Source organism: Lolium perenne, chromosome 5 (assembly GCF_019359855.2).
Source record: "Lolium perenne isolate Kyuss_39 chromosome 5, Kyuss_2.0, whole genome shotgun sequence".
Classification (NCBI taxonomy): Eukaryota; Viridiplantae; Streptophyta; class Magnoliopsida; order Poales; family Poaceae; genus Lolium; species Lolium perenne.
The window spans coordinates 234,550,441-234,572,261 of record NC_067248.2 but is presented as its reverse complement, the minus strand read 5'-3'; the positions used below and the strand labels follow the sequence as shown (position 1 = coordinate 234,572,261).

Below are 21,821 nucleotides of genomic sequence, written 5' to 3'. Positions count from 1 at the left end.
AGATGGTTTGACTCAGCTAACCCAAAACACTACGACGCTGCACGTAGCAAATAAAGCAGTTGTCAAAGACTGAGAGATACCACAACTAGGCCTGGCCCACCACGACCAGAAACGACCAGACCTGAGAACCACGAGACCAATTCAACCCTGCACTGCTTTACCACGCACACAGCAGCGCTACAGGAAGAGGGAACCACTAGATCCACCCAGAAAGAAATAGCAGAGGGGAGCCAAAATAGTTGGAAACTGCAATGCATCCCCCGAAATACACACGGACCTTCAATGTACCAAGGTAAAACACGTGTCAAGATGGCAGGTGGGTAAAAAAAATTCAGGAAAAGTGAGAAAAATCGAAGTTGTTCAGGTTTAGTATAGTAATATATATATACCTTATGGTGAAGTTAATTGGTTGTTGTGATCTTCTATATGTTATTGTATATTCATGATTGCCCTTTGATATAGGCATCAAGAAACGCAAGGCACAGAACATCGATCATAGTTGTGGTTGTGGCACACGAACAGAGTACGTGCAGAATTAAGGCAGGCAGACGTACTGCTGCAGCACAGAAGAAGAGATGATAGGGTGGGGCGACGTGTACAAGGTGGTGGCCGGCATGGCGCCGCTCTACTTCGCCCTGGGCCTGGGCTACTGCTCGGTGCGGTGGTGGAAGCTCTACACGCGAGACCAATGCGACGCCCTGAACCATCTCGCCACCTACTTCGCCGTACCCTTCTTCGCCTTCAACTTGGCGGCGCGCATGGACCCCTACGCGGTTAACTACCGCGTCCTGGCGGCGGACGCGCTCTCCAAGCTAGCCATCGTGCTTGTCCTCGCCGCCTGGGCCGCCGCCGCCGCGTGGACCACGCGATGCGGCGGCCGGGAGTTGGTCTCTTCCTGGTGCATTACCGGCTACTCGCTTACGGCCCTCAACAACTCGCTCGTCGTCGGCGTGCCGCTGATGGAAGGCATGTTCGGCGAGTGGGGGCGCGACCTCATCGTGCAGATATCGGTGGCGCAGTTCGTCTTCTACTTCCCTCTGCTGCTGCTAGCGTTCGAGGTGAGGCGAGCCAGCGGTGGCGCCTGGAAGCCGGACGGGGACGTGCAGGCGAGGGACGACGTGGAGGGCGGCCTCCAGGAGAGGAGGCCTGAGGTGCTTATCTGCCCGTTGCTCAGAGTGGTGTTGCTCAACATGGCGCGGAATCCCAGCGTCTACGCCGGTGTCCTCGGGGTTGCATGGTCTTTTGTCACACACAGGTACGTACGTCTTCGGATTGTTTTAACCAATCAATACATACCCTCCGTTCATAAATATAAGTGTATTTTAATTTTTTATGATAAAATGAACATTCTTTACTTTTACCAACGTTATACAAAAACATAGAAATATTTATGTCATAAACAAAAAATTCAAGATGCATCTGGTGATACTAATTTCTATGCCATAAATATTGCTATTTTTATAAAGTTAAGAAATCAAACTTCAAAACAACACTTAGGATAAAACTTAAAAATACATCTATTCATGAATGGAGGGATTAAGTAACTAGCTGGAGGACCCCAGCCCATTTGTTTATCTATTAAATATGTGATATTATGTACCCATCCGATCTGAAATAAGTGTCGGATAGGATATTTTACAAAACGACCATCAAGTTTTATTTTCTCTCAACTCGCACTACATGCTCTATCTCCTCTCGCCCGCAGTCCCGCACGGACGCAATTCTTGCCTCGCCATTTCCCCAAGCCATGGCCGGCAGCTCGAAAATTTGATCCCCCTCCCCCGTTCATCCTAGAGCAATGGAAGATCCGCCTTGTGGACCTCTACTATCTGGTGCGAGGAATCGAGCTAGGGCTCTCCAAATCTTCAATAGTTTCGTCGATTCCCAACTCCGACCGCCAGTCAATTTCTTTGATTTCGGGAGCTCCGAGCGTTCTCTTGCCTCGCCGATCCTTCACTGACCTTCCTCGGGAGTTCCCCATCCTCCCGGTCCACTCCTCCGTCTGATTCCCCTTCCCAATCGCCCCGCCGGTGTTAACCTCCTTTTGTCCCTCGCCGATTGTCGTCGTCGGTGGCTCTCCGGTGGACGTCCGGTGCAAAGTCCTCCGTCTCTAGGTTCCGTGTGAAGCACGCCTTCTTCCGCTCCCTGTCTCGCTCTGGAACATGAAATCCGTGCTCGACATGCTCTCTGTCATGGCCGATTTGAGCCATGCTGGACATTCTTTTCCTGAATTTAGAAGGGCTTAAGCGCAAAACATATGTGTATTAGTCCCCCGACACCTTTTTAGGATCGGAGGGAGTATTATTTTACCCTTACAGTTGCATTGATATATTATTTTTAAAGCCCCTGCAAAAAACTAAAAGAAAGAATTTTATCTAAAATAAAATAAATAAATATAATTTCCATCCTTAGAAACAATTTGATTTTCTACTTGGTGTCAGATGATTCTAAATGTTTCTTCACGTTATCATGAGACATTAACTTGTGTATATGTTCATAAAATGATACTCTCACTTTACACACTCTTACGTGCTTTCACTAGTTTCAACTGACTTTATTATTCTAGCGCATACATCGGACTTGTTATCCTATAGAATTTTATATACAAATCGCTACTTTCATATAAATGTATCCCGAATAAGTTTCTGTGAATTTTATAGGGAGTATATATATATATATATATATATATATATATATATATAAAATTGATTATGAATATGCTTTGTGTAATTAATAAATGTGTATGGTTTATCCTCTGGTCAGATAGTCGTGTCAATAGCTCTTCTATTGTTTTGGTGCTACCGTATTTCTACTGAAGCTCATGTCGGTACATTTGTACATGTATACTTAGACCTGCCATAGTGTGGGTAACATAAATAGTAACATGCATGACCTAGAAAAAATAGATGACATGACAAGTTATTTAAAAAATAAATAAACAATAGAGTAACATAATATGTTACCATCACCCTAGAGGTTCACAATAGAATAGATAATGCCTATGTAAAGTAAACAAAATCAGGTCTCATATATGCGCCATGGTATATGTTGCTATCCACTTTAGTGGTCTCAGGTGGAATTCCTAATATGCGTGTACATATAGCATGGATTGGCTGGTTATGTGGTTGTGTCAGTTGGTTCCAAATGTTCAATTTATGATAGATGAGGAATTCAAATGTGTATCACTATATATTGTCTAGAACCGTTAGCCTATGTGAAAGGATATCATAAATTTATATGTTTAATTAGTTTGAACATGAATGGAAATTTTTATATAATTTATCTTAAAATATTGATATAAAATTCAAAAGAGTTTGTATAGAAGTAAAATTAATCAATGTTATTATATGTTTCGGATATATATATACATACATACACTAGTGGAGAAATTACTGATATAGTGGTATGCCAAAATCAGTGTTAGTGGTGTGTACGTATGTGGTACACCACTAATATGGTGCAACTGATACAAGTTACTAGTGGTGTGCTAGCCTCATGCCACTAGTAACATATACACTACGGTTGTGCAAGTATAACAAGCCACCAGTAACATATACTCCCTTCGTTTCAATCTATAGTGCCTATAGATTTTCTGCATTTGTTTGATAATATAAGAGTAGATCTGTGTTTATTTGCAAAGAACTCCTTCCACCGAGATGAGCTAAATAGCTGGAAATAAGGAAATGAACTAATCACGTGAGTAAAGTCTTGGAACCTCCTATATCTCTCCTATTTCTAAGACCGTGGTTGAACTCTTTAGGGGGTTTTGTGTTAAAAAATGACTTGCCTAATTACCGTGCAGAAAATCTATAGGCACTATAGATTGAAACGGAGGGAGTATAATAGTGTTGTGCAAGTATAGCAACACACTAGTAATAGAAATAGTAGTGGGGAGCCACTGTAGTAGCAATGCAGTTCCAAAAAAAAAAAACTGCTACCTTTATTGAATTTAGCAACAATATCATATAAAAAATAGAAATAGCATGTAACATAACAGTAATAGCATATAACTAGCTAGAGTAGCATATTGTTGATGTTCATCGATCAACTAGCATATCACTAGCTACATAACCATCTAGCCAAAGTCATCATCACTAGGCTCCTCGGAGCAATGCAGGCCGAGGTCTTCAGAGTCGGAAGAGACCGAGTTCTAGCGGGACTTATTAAAGAAATATACGGTGTCATAACAATGGTCGAGATAAAACTTGCACATTGTCTCTTTCGTCCCGTAGAGTTCTACAAGTTCTCTCCAACCTAGGCAACTAAAATAGGATCGGTCTACCTAGTTGATTACTTTAACCATGCAAGTCCTTGTGGGCACTATCGGCTAGAACAAGGTAAACTCAAATGGTTCTTGGTAAAAAATTGTCTTTGTTGACACGGTCCATGAAGTCACACATTGTGCTGCAGGGATGGCCTGAGAAAAATTTAAGAAAACAAGAATTAGCTAGACATTTCAAGGGAGCATCTACAAACAACTTAGGCACAACATTTTGAATTAGAACATACCATCCTAGTTTCAAAGTTCTAGCTAGAACTATGACGAACTTCTTATCCTTGAACTTGGTGTACCCACAATGGACACACGCGGGATCCATCTGTTGCATAATCACGTTTAGAAAGATTAAAGAAAGGAACATTAAGTAGTTCTAAACTCTAGCACCATATGTCTCATATTAAACATAAGATATTGTAAACTCTTGTAAGATCAGTTACATATTAAGCATAAAACATTATAAACTCTAGTTCGATAAGTGGCATATTAAACATAAATCAACCTATAATTTAGAAACTTGCTCTAGTGCCTAAATATCTCTAGAGCTCCTCATCCTCCTCAAGCTCATCCTAGTCTCAACGTCATTGGAGTCATCAAAAGACCACCAGGTGTCCTGCCGCTCGTCCCGCTAGCATGCGACAGAGGGGTTGGCCTCCTGGCCATCCTGCTAGCCCACCCGAGCCGTCAGACCCAAACACCAGGTGGTTGTATGCCACCGCAGGAGGATCATTGAGTAATGCACCACATAGGGGTCGTCCATCTACAACTCCAGATGGTGCTTGTCCTTCTTCTCGGCCTCTTACTGGCTATCCTGATATCAAAGCACGCCACTCAGTCATAGCCGTGCACCGCCATCTCCGGGGTTTTCCACGTGCCAAGATAAGGCTTCTTCCCACCACTGTGATACCCCTACGTGGGTGACTTCTTCACCTTCTTTCACATACCACGGAACTGACGCTTCTCCATGTTATGCATGGTACCAAGAGCTAACAAATAATAAGTAAAAATTAGTGATTAAAATTGACGAAAAAATTAGCATGACCTTTAATAAATATCAGACATATTGAAGGCTACAATTTTGATGAAACAAACGTTTTGCAAAAATGTTGGCTGTTATTTTGAACATCTTCCAAACAACCCCGTGCAAATAATAATAGTACATAATAAGATTGTGATGAAATATGCTACTAAATCTAGTAGAATCTAAAACGTAAATCAATAATCTAAAACGTAAATCAACACTACACACACTACACATTTTATATTGTACACTAAACTCTAGACATTTCACATTGTTTCTAAAATCTGAATTTACAATGTTTTTAGTTCCACTAATCTAAAATCTCAGTTACCTAAAATCTAAATCCACTAATCTAAAATATATATCAACATTGGACACACTACAAATTTTCTAAACTTTTAAATTACTAATTCAATTAAAAACAGAGGAGGGGAGGCTCACCTCGACGGGGATGTAGGAAACCGGCAAGGATGATGGTGTGGTGACTTGGTGATGAGGACGCAGGTGGGGCGACAAGGAGGCGAGGAAGCGGGTGTGGCAAGGAAAGGCTGGAAGATCATGGGAGAGGCGGTGGCGCGAGAGAGTAGCATCTGGTTGGGGAGGCGGCAACGTGAGAGAGGAGCATCTGGTGGCGACAGCGGTTTCTAGGGTTTGGGGATGAGGATGAGGCGGTTTGGGGAGAACGGTTGGATAGTGAGTATGGGAAACCGGCCATGGGTACGGTGTGGTGTGGTCGCGTGTAGCCCTAGCTATGCTGGGCATGACGGTGACCATGTCACTAGTAAGGAAATGCTAGTGTTGTGACCATGTCTTCGCACACCACTACTATTTTTTTCCTATAGGACTCTTGGGTCCCACTTACTAATGGTGTTTACTTTGGTAGACACGCCACCAGTAAGTAACTAGGTGACATCGTGCACCTAAACACGCCATTGATATTTTGAGAAAATACCAGCGGTGTTCCCATCTTGATGCGCCACTAATGATTTGTCGCCTATAAAGGTTTACCTACTACTGACATGTACCATCTAGTCTAATTACTCCTTTTGATTCTTCCAAACATCTTCTGTTTGCGATCTCTTGACTCTTCAGATAATGACATAGATATCTACCAAAAAATTCAGCTATTTTATTTATTTATTTATTTTCTTCTACATGCCCTCTTTTGTATTGATGTGTGTATACTAAGATAACATCTGTTAGAAAACATTACAATGGTATTGGCCATACAGTTTGAACGGAGATCATGACAAAACTAACTTTCCCTTGTATGATCAAAGCTTAAGGGCCAAAATAATAAAACCGGCCATCACTTTGAACCTATGCGCTTCTTGCACTTACTCATAGCCTCCGCGTTAGGCCAGGGACCAGGTAGGTCTGTGGCAGCTTGGAACAGTTGATGTCGAGGTGGTTGTCCCTCGAGTGGTTAGAGATGTTGTTGGGCGCACTGCTCTCTCGCGCGTGCACGTCTAGGTCAGATCTGTTCAGGCGGGCTTGGGTCTAGCGCATCCCCGCGGTATGTGGCTAGTGTTCTCCAGGGTGCTGCCAATGCGCAGGGGCATGGACGGTAGGGGCGGCGACTCTGGATGGAGATGCTGCATGTCTAGCTCGGCGGTGGCGAGCAACACTGCGGCGGTGGTGGCACGTCACATTGGCTACTTGGGCAGTGTTGGTAGGGCGACGGGTACTCCTGGTGTTGTTTTTGATGGTGGTGGTACCCTGGCTAGACTTGGAGAACTCGAGTTGGTGGTACCGTCCCTCCCGTTGGGTTGTTTTAGAAACCCTTGGGTGGCACGGTTGAGGTGGTCCTAAGCGAAAGCTCTGGCTACAGCACCGGCGGTGGTGACACCTATGAGTATCGTATCCCTCCTTGTGGGCGTTGTTGTTGGTATCCTCCCTGTGGCTGGGTTCCGGATGAAAAACCTGGTCCGTTTTTTGGACTCAACATCAGCGGCGCAACACGATGTTACCCTCTTTTTGTAAGAGGGTTCCTCACTACCTCGTATTGATTCAGCCTTTATTTATAAAACAGGACAAAAAAGGGTATTTTGAGGGATTAGAATGCATTTTTTTAGAGGCACACAGTCATTTTATTAAAAATCCATCCACAAAGTATCTAAGTACAAATTACAAACTCATGGGCCGCGAAGTGTCTCCACATGAACAAGCCATCTAAAAAGAGAATACGGAATCGCACTATGCATCTTGTATCCTATTAGAAAGCCACCAACCAGCCTGGTTGAAGATAGCCCGAACGACCTTCATCAGACGAGAACATCCAATATCTATATGTGCTTGTTGGTCTTTGGGTAGCAAAAGGGACCAGGCATTGATCCAGTAAGTAGCCTTGTGTATAACCTGCAGAAATTGAGCATTAATGGCTTTGTTAAAGATCACGTCATTCCTGCAATTCCAAATTGCCCACATTATAGCACATATCCCAATGCAGACATGCATTTTACTTTGTTTATCTAAACCATTTAACCAATTTTCAAATAAATTTTTGATATTATTCGGTGGGGGTAAATTGAAAGTAAAATGTATAACTCTCCATACTAATTTAGAAAAGTACATCTAATAAACAAGTGCTCAATAGATTCATCCTTATCACAAAAGGCACACTTTTTGCACCCCGACCATTTCCGTTTGGCTAAATTATCTTTTGTAAGTAAAACCTTCCTATAAAGGAACCACATAAAGATTCCAATTTTTAAGGGCACCTTTAATTTCCAAATATATTTCCTTAAAAACACAGTATGGCCATTCATATAATCTGCATATAACGACTTCACTGAAAATTTTCTAGAGGTTGCTAAGTTCCAAATAAACTTATCGGGCTCATCGCTAAGTTGTACATTCATTATTCGGCTAACCAGATGTAGCCAAGCCTCCCAACGCTCACCCCTCAGAACACGTCTAAATGTAATGTGGAGAGGATTATTATTCAAAACCTTGGCTACTCTCTTGTTTTTATTAATAACTATAGCATATAGAGATGAATATTGGTCTGCCAAAGATACCTTTCCCAGCCACGGATCCTCCCAAAATCTAACATTCTGCCCATCACCTACTGTGAAGTATCCCCGTTGAAAAAACTCATCTCTCCCATGCATAATCCCTTTCCAAAAAGGAGAGTTAGTAGGTTTTACTTGAACTTGGGACATCGTTTTCTTATGCAAATACTTGTTGTGCAATAATTCCTGCCACATCCCCTGTTCCTTGATCAAATTAAACAGCCATTTACTCAACAAGCATCCATTTTTGATATCTAGAACCTCAATGCCTAAACCGCCTTGATTCTTTGGTCTACAAATTATATTCCATTTAGTTAACCGATACTTTCTTTTGTGTTGGTCATTCTGCCAAAAAAAATCTAGATCTATAAAAATCTAATCTTTTGCGCACCCCTTTTGGTATTTCAAAGAAGGATAACAGAAACATCGGTAAGCTTGTGAGCACAGAATTTATGAGAACTAGCTTATCCCCATAAGATAGCAACTTCCCTAGCCAAGACCCTAGTTTTTTCTTTCAAAACTATCTTCGCAAGGTTTCCATTCCTTATTCAGAAGCTTTCTATAATGCATCGGGATACCTAAATATTTGAAAGGTAGTGAGCCAACCTCACATCCGAAAATCTGTTTGTATTCATTTTCATGATCCTACGCTTTCCCAAAATAAAAAATCTCACTCTAATGAAAATTTATCAACCAGATAATTGTTCAAAAATAGATAGAATTAGTTTCAAATTCATCGCCTGATCTAAATCATGCTTCATAAATAAAATAGTATCATCCGCATATTGCAAAATAGATACCCCCTTCTACAAGGTGTGGGATTAGGCCCTCAACTTGACCATCTTCCTTAGCTGTTGCAATCATAATCGCTAACATGTTTACCACAATGTTAAATAGTATCGGAGATAGTGGGGCACCTTGACATAACCCTTTTAACGTCTGAAAATAATGACCTATGCCATCACTCACCCGAATGCCTACACTTCCACCCTGGATAAAACGAGCCACCCATTCACAACATAGTGGCGGGAAACCCTTCATTCGTAGAGCCTGCTGTAAAAATGACCATTTAACTTTATCGTAAGCCTTTTCGAAATCAATTTTAAATAATACTCCATCCATTTTTTTTTGTGAAGTTCGTGAATGGTCTCATGAAGCACTACCACTCCTTCCAAAATATTTCTCCCTGGAATGAAGGCGGATTGGGAAGGCCTAATCACCTTGTGAGCAATACTAGTAACTCGATTTATGCCCACCTTTGTAAACACTCTGAAACTCACATTAAGAAGACAAATAGGACATACGAAAAGCATCTTCCTTTTTTGGTAATAAGTTTATGACTCCAAATTCAGTTTGAATAAAGGGAGTTCACCGGATCTTACTTCGGCAAACATAGCCATTAAATCTTCTTTTATTATGTCCCAAAAAAATTGATAGAATTCTGCAGGGAAACCATCCGGCCCAGGTGCCTTATTTCGTTCCACAGACATAATTGCCTCCTCCACGTCCTCTTCAGTGAAGTCCGCAACTAGTATGTTTGATTCGTCAATGGATAATTGAGGGATATCACTATTGATATCCTCTAGAAAAGTAAAATGATTTTTCTCAGGGGGTCCAAAAAGTCGTTTGTAATATTCCGAAATAAAAATTCTAAGATTGGATTCCCCCACTATAGACCCCTCATCTTGTTCTAATTGGAAGATTTTCTTCTTTTGATGTTTTCAATTAACTATAAGATGAAAATATTTAGTGTTATTACCTCTCTCCTGAATATACTTGACCTTTGCTCTTTGCGCCCATTTAGTCTCCTCATCTCTATGTAACTTAGCTAAATCCTCATCCGCCTTTTTTTCATTTGACGTTCAGTGATATTTAAAGGCGTTAATTCAGCTTTTAAGTCCAACTCATCTATTATCTGCATTAGCCAAAAAATTTCTTTCTTATAATCCCCACTCATATTTCGAGCCCATCCTCGTAAATATTGTCGTAGGCATCTAATTTTCTTTTGCCAAGTGTCAATGGGACTATCCCCTGGTGACACCAAAAGCCATGTATCTTTTAACCATTTGGAAAAACCCTTCTTTCCTAAGCCATGATAATTCAAAAGAGAAGTGATTATTTTTTCCAACATTAGCTGGACAGCCTGCATCAATGAGCAATGGTGTATGATCTGACCCGGCCCTAGTCAGCGCCCTTACTGTGACTAATGGAAATTTCTCCTCCCATTCAACCGTAGCTAGAACAGGTCAAGTTTTTCAAACGTTGGAGTTTCCCTCCTACTTGCCCAAGTATACTGCCTGCCAGAGAGAGCTATCTCTCTGAGGTCCAAGCTCTCAATAATAGCATTGAAAATAAAAGACCATCTCGGATTAAAATTGTCATTATTTTTTTCCTCTTGTCTTCTAATAATATTGAAATCTCCCCCTACAATCGTCGGTCTAGTTTCTGAATCACAAATAGAAAAGTTGGTTTATTCACATCTTGTGCAGCACCATATACTGCAACAAGTGCCCACTCAAAACCATCATATTTGTTTTTTAAATGAAACTTTACACAAAAGTTGCCGCTTACAATATTTTTCACATTCAAAGTGGCGGTATTGAAACCTGCAAGGATACCTCCAGAGTGTCCTTGAGGTGGTAGACAGAACCAAACGAAATAATACCCAGCAGCAAGGTGATTAAGAAAGGGAGCAGAAAAGTTAGATCAGCTAGTTTCCGAAATAACTACAAAATCCAAACGATGCTCCCTAATAGCTTCAATAATTGTTAAGTGCTTCGCAGGGTCACCGAAACCAACACTATTCCAAATAAACCCTAGCTTGTTCCAATTTTTAATTCTTGAGCTCCTTCTGACCGAAACTCTCACCTCCTTTTCTTTAACTTTCCTTTTTTCTAGATATTTTCCTTTTAAGCATATCATTATGTACAAGCGGTTCCTCAAATTCACCAATCAGGTCTTCACTCAAGGTGGCAGCCCTAGGTAGAACTAGGCTACTCGGATCCATTTCCATCTCCGAGCGCATATTATTTTTAAGAAAAGTGATCCTACGATCAATTTCAATCTTTTTAATGTTTTTAACCGAAGAAGCAATTTGAGCCACAGAGACACACCTAGCTTACTCGCCTTATGCACCATTTGATAATCAGAGAGGGATTATAATGCATGTAATCTAATTTTATTGTATTTTTGTCGCAGGCCATGTTGTTCTTATGAATAAAAAGAAAAATCTTTTGCCTGTTTTCAAAAAATGGACTATTTCGTTTGATTTTCATTTGTACCATGAATTTTCACAATATTTATTCATTTCCTAAAATATTTTCCATTTCATTGAACCTCGCATCACTTCCGATTTTTTTTTGATACCACTTAGCATCCGCCTGTACTTTTCATTATTCATGACTTAATTTTGTGCACATATAGGTGGCACATCGAGACTCCAAGCATCATCGAGGGCTCAGTGTTGATCATATCAAGGACGGGGCTTGGACTCCGCATGTTCAGCATCGGTATGCTAGAAGCAGTAGATAAGTAGGGCAGAACAATCACAAGAAAAGATGAATAGAATATATATTTTGCACTAGTTAAATGCCCGTGCGGTGCCACGGGTGCATAAATTTTATTTCACGAATGTAATCAATTTTCACCCCATACCTCTTTATCCCAACCTTGTAAAAAGAAAGCATGCCATCTTCCTTCTCCACCTCAAGTCAAGTTTTAAGAATGCTTTATTGCATGTCGTGGAAAATTTCAGCAAAGGAACATGTGAGAAAATAATCATCTGCATAGTTCATTGTTATTTATACTCACTCTTAATTCTACCACTTCTTAGTTGTTAATTACTATACTTTATTGAAATAATAATCAATAACATAAAATTGGTTCATGGACCAATAAATTGGTGCCCAAGAAAGGAAGTCATCAACTCATAATTATAAATAAATATGATACATGTATTTACCAGGAAAAATGATACACGTTTATAGATCTTAACATGCTTAAACTCCTAGAAGCGCACGGTGCCTTAGTTGAGCTTAAAGGCTCACTTGTCAAACGAAAAAGAGAAGAACCACGCTCGAGCGTGACCTGCAAAATGGCACAACCTCTTTTTCCTACTCCACTCCTCCCTTCTCCAGCCCAGCGGCTCACATTTTACTCCTCCACCCAAGGCACCCCAGCACCCATTCATCTCTCTTGAGTTCTCCAACACCTAGCCTAGCCACATCATCTTTCGTTGGTCGATCTTTGTACCCAACTGTCACCTCCGGCGACGTCAAGTCCAGGTGCCGCTACGCAACGATAATGTGTCCCTCAAAGGTCGTCGAGATGCTCGTCGTCAACTCAAAACCTGCAAGAAGTAGGAAATTTAAAGTGTGTATCCTACTAAGCGGAATCATATCATGTTGTTACTATTATAAACGCATGCGTGTCAAGATTTGAAAAAGATTCCAATTTAAGCATGGCATAGTTTACAAAGTTAACAATACAATATGTAGATATATTGCATAGATCTTGTTCTAGTGATTTTTCTGAATAAGAGGGCCGTACAAATTTTAGAATAATAAAGATGCAGGGATTAATATATTTAGGTCCTATGGAGGATACATGATAATCAAAGTGTGAATAAGAAGAATGACAAAATTAATCTACCCTTGTTGATCCATATTAATAATGCAGAAATAATGCATTTGTGCTGGATGAAAGATGATTAATGAAGTGCCAGTTTAACAGGTAAAAGATTGCCAGATTATGTAGCATGTACATATAAACAATTTTCCTTTGAACGTGTTGCTAAGATAAAACTGAAGCGTGAATGGTTCCTTATCAGCCATGTAAGTTTTTGGATAGCAGAAGGTTCATCTTTAAGACAATCTAAATGACTACAGTTGGGTAGCTTTTAAAAATATAAACTGATACAATGATCTGGAATTTTAGTTGTGGAATATACTGAAAGTTCATATGTAATTTGTAGTTGTATTTAAAAATTACAGGCTATCCACTCACAAATGGAAGAAAACGTTCACCACACAAGCAAACATTACAGGCAAACTAAAAATACTTATACTTTTCATCAAAGATGCAATGGCTAAAACGAAATGAGTTGCTTAATTAACTTTAACAGAAGTGAAGAGGAAGGACCAAAACAGGAAAAAAAAAGACATAATCTAGAAGGGGTATTGAAAAAATAAATGAGAGCTATCTTAGAAAAGTAAAGTGTGTGAAAATAAACTTACAAACGAATTTGCTTCTTGGTTCTAGAATTGATCCACACAAACATGCATCCACCATTGCATTTTTGTTGTAAAAACACCATTAGTCCCGACAGCTAAGGATTGCGTAAGAAGCCTGTACAAAGCATGGAGCTAATAGTCCGGTAGCATTTTATCTGTCACTATGGCAACGGATGCCTCTGGTTGCCAAGATAACAATAATGTAGGTATGATTGGCATCTCATCTATGCTAGTGCTTTCTATGCAAAGTAATATGAGCGTCATTTACATAAATTCTAGCTCTCACGGTGCAAGGCACATGTGTGGTGATGGCCGACGTGAAGCTGGGTGCCCTGGTTCGGTAAAGCAGCATAACAAACCTGCAGCTGGCTTCAGACATGCAGAGCTTCTGCGGGTTAGCTCCTCCACACGGGATCATGCTTGGCTTCTCCATTAGAGGCCTTCTTGTTCTCCGCTAGGATTCTTTGGAGCTGCACGAATATTGATTAAAAGCAGTTCAGAGGACACTCTCAAACTTTTTGTTAGGTTGGATTACTGCAGTTTTGCACAACAATGCCATGTAAGGTAGAAAAAAATGATTTACGATGTTGTGAGTACCAAATGCCTAAAGGTAGAAAAAATGCAGTAAGCATAATCAAGATCGCATTGTCTGTACACTCAACAATATTTGCTTATCAACACCAACGAGTAATTAAATGAAATACCATATTATGAAAATCAGTAAAACAAACACACAGTATATATTTCAATGTAAACATGGAGGTTATGCAATTGAGTAATCATTTATGATCAAGCATGCCCTATCATTTATTATCAAGCATATATACATGTTCATTCCTCAGCTTTTTCCCTCTACTTTCGGTTAAATATCATGTAGTACCAAAACTACACACAATCCATCTGAAGAAACACAAAAGCTTACTATAGAAACACCAGTAGGAACCAAAACCACAACCAACCACTGCAAGGGCTTAACGCTGATAAAACATCGTAGAGTTGCGATCTGCCACCATGACAATCTCCTTGCCCTCCATGTCTGTAGCCATAGCCTCATTTCCAGCAACATGGTTAGACTTTATGTCTAACTTAGACATAAAGAAATTTTGGAAATTGATAGAAAGACGGTAAGATGGAATCATCCAGTCCTAGACATAAATTAAGAGTGTCTTCGAATAACTAAGATATGATCAGACCAATGTATTGTAGTAGATAGACAACATATGGGGAAGCTAGGAGTACACATGAACTGCGGAGGAATACATACATTTATTAATGTGGGCATATGCACAGTGATTCCCTATTTATTTATTTTGACAGAAACCCAGTATACTTAGTCCAAATTCAAAACAAATTTCAAAAACAATGTAATGAAAAGAAAATTTATATAGTTCGGGAGAATACTACAGCCATATATCACTTAGTATAGTTGAGAATGAGATTGAAAAGAACACCTCGTTAGTTTATAGTGGTCAAGATATGTGCAGCAGGCCACCAGCAGGCATGAACTTGGTTATATATACCAGAAAATGAGTTGTCTGTATTCTACATATCTCTAACTAATATCAAGGAAAGTGTGTATGCGGTGGTGGTGGAAAATGACGTCGAACCAATCACCTCGGCGACGTCGTTGATCACAACTCCCCACAGCTCATCGCTGCTGCTGAGAAGAAGGCCGTCATGTTTCCCAAGCCAGCGACATTGCCGTCCATGGCCAAGCCAGTGTCCAAGCCCCCTCCTCCTGGGCAAGCCGGTAAGCTTAGATTTCCTCTCGGTGTCTCTATTTGTGCGGTAAGGATGCGATGGTCGGGTTGTTGGATGGATCTCTAGACAGCTTGATTGTTTTAGCAAAATTGAGGGAGGCCTATTGCTAGAGTAGTTTAAAATATGAATCCTTGAACTTTGCTTGAGTTGACTCAGCTTTCACCTTTGAAATTTGCCAGCGTACTCCATGTATTCAAAACTATCCAATCAGTTGGTACTCCTATGGCATTTTAATCACATTCAAAACAAAGTGACAGTTTCATATCACGATGGGAAAAGGACACATATTTAATTTTATCTAATCCATTGTCATTCCTACCACGATCAAGTACATAGTTAAGTTTATCTAACCCATTATCTGACTGTATAAATATTTCCGTACACCTACTTGTAACAAATTAACCAACAAAGTCTGATCACAAAGCATTTCATTAGCTTGGGGAAAAATCAACCACTACCAAACTTAGTATTACATTCACGAAATCAGCCAACATGTTAATACCCACAAGAAATGGACCTCTCGAGTTCACTGAATATATAACTTAGTATTGCAGCCACGAAGTCATCCAACATGTTAATACCCACAAGAAATAGACCTTTAGAGTCCACTAAAGGTTTTCTTATCGCTGCAGGTTCTCTCTAATAATATCATTCCGTGAACAATACAAGTACCATACTCCATAGGGCCATTTAAAGCAGCCTTGCCGTCAGTACAATTAGGGAAACGAATTTTGGAAGGAGGAGCGATTTCTTAGCTGGAGTGGCGCTGGTACAACTCTGAGGACAGGCTTGGCGACGTTTGGCAGATTAGAGCATGACCCAGAGATCTGCGTCTTGAGTCAAATTGTCTGGATTTCCTACCCGCGGTGCTTGTAGCAAAGCATGATTTTGGAATCAGAGGAGCACTGAAGTAAGAATAAAATCTTTGCATATGCCATTGAAGGCGGAAACACATGGGGAGGGATCAACATAGAAGGTCAGGTGGGGCAGGGCATGAGAGGCACCTGGGCGAGACGGGGCGGTGCAGGAGAGGTGTCGGGGAGGGAGGTGGTTAGGGCTGGACAAAAAGCTCGAAGCTCGACGAGTTAAATGGGTGCTCGTTTGCTCGACTGGTTTGAGCTCGGCTCGTTTCGTTAACGAGCCGAGCTGAGCAGCAGTTTTTGCTCGTTAAGTTTAACGAGCTAAACAATCGAGCCAACTATGTTCGTGAGCTACTCGTTAAGATCGGTAACAAGCTAGGGTTCACCAGTTTTGACAATGAATCACTTTAATTATCACACATATTTGGCAGGAAGGGGCCAAGCAAAATAGTTCTCTTTAAACATGCTTGAAACTCCTACAGTAGGATCTAAAAACCTATGTTTCCGCCCTTCCTCACCAGGCAATGCACACATGTTTGCTTTGCATTGCCTCCTTAATGATCCTTAATAATGCTGCTCGCGAGGGCTCGAAAGAACATAACGAGTCGAGCCGAACAATGATTTCAGCTCGTTATTCTTAACGAGCTTAGCGATTCAAGCCTTAACGATCACGAGCTTAACGAGTCGAGCCTTAACGATCCGAGCAGCTCGTTAGTCCACCCCTAGAGGTGGTGCCGGATGCCATCCTCGAGTTGGGCAGGGCGAGTGCGCCGGGATTGGCCAGGGTGTCTCGCTCGCTCGAGGCATCGTCCTCGAGTTGGACATGGCGGAGGCGCTGGCATCCAGGGCGACGGGTGATGGGTGGGGTGGCGGTGTGAAAGGCGACACTGCAACAACGTAATCGCCTCGGGTAGGGCGACGGTATAATCGTGTGCAGGATTGTTGGGCTTTGGCCCATTTGGGTGCTTGCGACGAAGGACGAAAGTGCGACGAAACGAACAACGTACCACGAGTCTGGTTGACGACGGAACGGGTTCCCCTTTTTTAAGTAGTGAAGATTAACCAGCTGAACTGCAGGCCAGTTCATGGCGCTGCAGGAGAGGATCATCGCCTGCGGGACTAGCCTGACGGCGCCTATGAAGCGCGGATACTTTGCTTTTCTGCCGTACCGGTATCGGATACTGCTCGGATACGGGATACTGCCCGGATACTTCCCGATACGTATCCCGTACGTATCTCCTAATTTTTGAATTAAAGAAAAATAAGAAAATTACGGACACATGAGGGATACCCAAAGGATACTCGAGCGATACTCGAGGGGTACTTGAGCCAGCCCACCGTTCACTCATCTTCTACCGCTGATCCTTCCACTCCACCCCATCCCCATCGAATGATTGATTTTGATCTCTGAATTTATTCCTTCTCCATTCAGATAAGCAATGATTAGTGCTAGTACATCCCATCAAACAGATCTTCAGTTGGGAGCTCGAGCTAGAGCATGTACAACGGCAACAACTATAGAAAATGCATCCCAACTACTAGCTATTGATTCGTGTGATTTCTAGAGATGAATTTTACTTTTTTAATTATTAAAATATCTATGTTGGATGTGGAGGAAAACATCCACATCCATGTTAATACTATGAGGAATATTTAATTTCTTTATTTTTTTAAATATTTACATATATATGAACATATCCCTGTATCTGCCTTTTTTACAAATTTCCGTATCGCGGTATCCCCGTATCGCGTATCGGATACGTATCCAAGTATCCGTGCTTCCTAGGACGGCGCTAGGCATGGTGCTGCGATTCATCACCGGCCCGGCTGCCACTGCCGCGGCAGCGGCTGCTCTGGGGCTCCGCGGAGACGTCCTGCGTGCTACCATCATACAAGTAATTATCCTGCATCAAGCTACGGCGCGATTCCATAAAGCTGAATGATCACTGAATGTTCTTGCCTCTTATGGTGATTATTATCCACAGGCCGCCCTTCCTCAATCCATAGCTGCGTTTGGGTACGCGAGGGTGTATGGCCTGCACGCTGATGTACTTAGCACCGGGTAATTTGCTATGTGTTGGGTAAATTAGCTTAATAGTATAAGTAAATCCTCTTATTTCGGTTACTGAATGTGTATTTTTTGTTGAATCTTCCAGGGTAATATTTGGGACATTGGTGTCGCTGCCCGTGTTAATTCTATATAATATTGCTCTGGGCTTCGTTTGATAAAGCATACCAAGAATCACCACCTTCCTTCGGATTGGGAGATGAGTAAATTACATATACTCAGTGTCCGGTTTGTCTGAAACCTAAGGTGTAACTCTGGTCTTCTATAGATAGACACTGATCACTCCTACGGTCATGTGTAATTGTGTAAATCTCCTCAAACGCAGTTGATGTATAAAATAGTATTCCTTTGTTAAGTAAAACTAAATTCCATGCCCTTATTTCGTCGACTAAGACCAAATTCCACACTAGTACAAAACAAGTCTTCACGTATGGCTGAAATGGTCCGTCACATATGAAAACCTTACCATCACTATGCAAAGGTAGACTATGCTCCTCTAAAGTACACATGGTTATAACGGGATAGAATGTAGTTTTACTTAATGATGGAATACTATTTTATACATCAACTGCATCAGGGTCTCTGGTCGGACAGGTTTTGTTTCAACAAATCATTTGCAATGTAATACTCATCATAAACGTTATTTCATAGTCAAATGTTTGCGTTTTTGCTGATCGCAAACGATGTGTATTGTTTTGTCATATGTGTTCTATTATTTTCGCACACATTGTATGTTTAAACTGGCAGTATGTTGATTGCTTACATAGCATACATTTTTACCTGCAAAATCATGATACAAGCAGATACAAGCATATTTGTGCCCATATGCACCAGCAAAACATTATAGTATGGTATCAATTGTATTTAATTGCATAGTTCCTCCACCACATATACATGTATTTGGACATGAAATCATTGCAAGATTACAACAGATATACCTAGTAGATAATTTGTAGTCTTCTTAGTTACGTGTTTGTCTCCTTGAGTCACAGTCATCACCTTCATTATACATGAGATGTAACTGAGGACTTCCTCAAGAGAAGTGCAGGTCCTGACCATCAAAATAATTCCACATAAATATCACTAATGTGAAAATATATAAACACAATAAAGCTAGAAACAAAGTAATACAAGTGAAATGATTAGTGGACTTACCTAGAAACGCATCTGCAAGAAGCTGAGATCGTCAGCTAGCTACACCGGGAAGCAGACAAGCAAGATGGGTTATACTCTCTTTGATTCAAATTATTTGTCACAGATTTAGACGAAATATTGTCTAAACTCTAGGTTCATTGTGTTAGAGTGTAATGGTGGACTCTCTCTCTCTCTCAGTTCGGACTTTTGGTTTAGTTGGCTAGTGCATCAATCTTTCATGGTATCATATCCAAGCGGTCTCATGTTCAAAACTCTGCTAGTGTAGTATTAAAAATACAAATAAAATAGATTCTGCGGCATGCACCGAACCCACGCTAAGGACTAAAATAGTCTAGACGTGAGAGAGAGAGTGTGTTGAATATAAATACACTGCCTAGTCTCTTTCCATCAGTTCGGACTAATGGGTGAATTGGTTAGGTGCATACAACTTGAAATCAGAGGTTGAGGATTCAATACCCAACAAAAGCAATAAAAAAATATTGCAGCCTGCCCCATTCCTGCTGCGCACATCAAGACTCAAAAAAGGAGCATAGATGTGAGGAGGGAGGGGGGTTAGAGTGTATTGACCGGCCCTCTCTCTCAGTTCAAACAAATGGGTGAATTGGTAAGGTACATACAACTTGAAACCAGAGGTTGAGGGTTCAATACCCAACAAAAGCAATAAAAAAATTGTGGCTTGCCCGCTGCGCACGTCAAGACTCCAAAAATAAAGGAGCATAGACATGAGGTGAGGGGTAGTGTTAGAGTGCAATGACCGGCCCTCTCTCTCAGTTCGGACTAATGGGTGAATTCGTAAGGTAGATACAACTTGAAACTAGAGGTTAAGGCTTCAATACCCAACAAAAGCAATAAAAAAATATTACGGCCTACCCATGTTCCTGTTGCGCATGTCAAGACTCCAAAAAAGGAGCATAGACGTGAGGGGGAGTGTTAGAGTGTAATGACCGATCTCTCTCTCAGTTCAAACTTTTGGTTCAGTTGGCTAGTGCATCAATCTTTCACATTGAATCCTCGACAAGTAATTTGGAATAAATGGAGAAGAAAGCTTCAAAGTCCTTTACTCTTGGTTACGTATTTATCTATATATTATTAGGAGAAGCTGGTGACATAACTAAAGATCGCCGACCAGACCATGTTATGCAGTGTCACCAACATAATTTCCTATATTCACTAGTGGAAAACGGGGCTATAGGTCCGGTCCATTTGGGCCTTCAGTCCCGGATTCCAAACCGGGACTAAAGGGGGATCCTTTAGTCCCGGTTCAAAGTTGCACCGGGCCTAAAGGCGGCGCCACGTGGTGCGGCCAGGAAGCTCGCGGTGGATGGCCTTTGGTCCCGGTTCGTGGTACGAACCGGGCCTGTGGTTCTCTGCCGCGGCAGAGAATTGCTATTTCTCTGCCGCGGCATAGGTTTAGGCTGTAGCAGCGTTTCTCTGCCGCGGCAGAGAAACAGGGCATTTCTCTGCCGCGGCAGAGTTTCAGCAATGCATATATATCATTCAAGAAACCACAAAATATCGTCGTGAATATATATAGACATCATCAACAGTACACGTAATGCATGCATATTTATAATATAGAGTCGGATCTCTTTACTAAATCTATTAGCTTCTACGAAGTTGCTCAACATCTAGCTATGACCTTCTTATAGTGCTCTCCACCTGGGGTAATGACCTCGGTAAGAAAGAATCCCGCGATTTCCTCTTGAATTGCTCATATTTGATCCTCTGTTATGAGAGTGTCCCGCAGGCGTTTCATCTATATTTAAAAAAGGAGATCAATATATGAATGGAACTCAATACAATAGATGATACTAATTAAGATAATTGTGAGAATTTGTTATCGTACACGAGTGTGGTGTATACGGGCATCCCCACCCTTGGGACAGGCCATGTCACGAATGAAGGTGCAGACGTAGTATCCACATAAGTTATTCGCGGGTTCCTGCCTCATACACTTTACGAAAAAATAGTTCGATCAAACTAATAATCAAGCATCGTATTGAAAGTAAATATCATATATAGAGTTTCACGGACATAGATATATAGTACTACTTACAGGGTAATCTTCAAATGTAAGCTCCGGTTTCCATGTACCCGGAACAGTAGTGATGAACCGTTTCCAAGCCCTGCCCGGCAAAAAATAATGAGTAAATGAGTTATTGATTAGTTGATGATATCGTCGAATTAGAACAGATGAAGATGCCAATACGAAATTGATTGAAATTACCACTGGAGGATGGCAACCATGTTCGCCCATTCCGCATATTCTTTACGTTTCGAGTCCATGACCTTTACGACTCCTTTGTGAAGATCAATGATTAGGAGAATAAAGTGGAATCTGCACAAGCATAGCTCAATGATTACGAGAATAAAGTGGAAGGTGCACAAGCATAATGTATGTTATATATAACACTCACTTGAAGTTGTAGGGAAAG

The 21,821-nt window shown here is 41.1% G+C and overlaps 1 protein-coding gene across 1 annotated transcript; it reads left to right on the top strand.

The window, feature by feature from the left end:
• The first annotated feature begins 575 nt into the window (after nucleotides 1–575).
• On the top strand, nucleotides 576–18,389 carry LOC127298285 (probable auxin efflux carrier component 5b). Its single transcript, XM_051328182.1, has 6 exons — nucleotides 576–1,255; nucleotides 11,735–11,820; nucleotides 17,241–17,295; nucleotides 17,950–18,058; nucleotides 18,149–18,225; nucleotides 18,320–18,389. Exons 1-6 carry the CDS (start codon nucleotides 576–578, stop codon nucleotides 18,387–18,389), a joined length of 1,077 nt encoding a protein of 358 aa, XP_051184142.1.
• Nucleotides 18,390–21,821: the final 3,432 nt, after the last annotated feature.

What these genes read in the sequence shown, in the direction of transcription:
- LOC127298285 (XM_051328182.1), top strand. Translation starts at nt 576, where the DNA reads ATGATAGGGTGGGGCGACGTGTACAAGGTGGTGGCCGGCATGGCGCCG. An exon ending in ACTCCGCATGTTCAGCATCG is followed by an intron (nt 11,821 to 17,240) that starts GTATGCTAGAAG and finishes GCTGAACTGCAG; the next exon opens with GCCAGTTCATGGCGCTGCAG. An exon ending in GCTGATGTACTTAGCACCGG is followed by an intron (nt 18,226 to 18,319) that starts GTAATTTGCTAT and finishes TGAATCTTCCAG; the next exon opens with GGTAATATTTGGGACATTGG.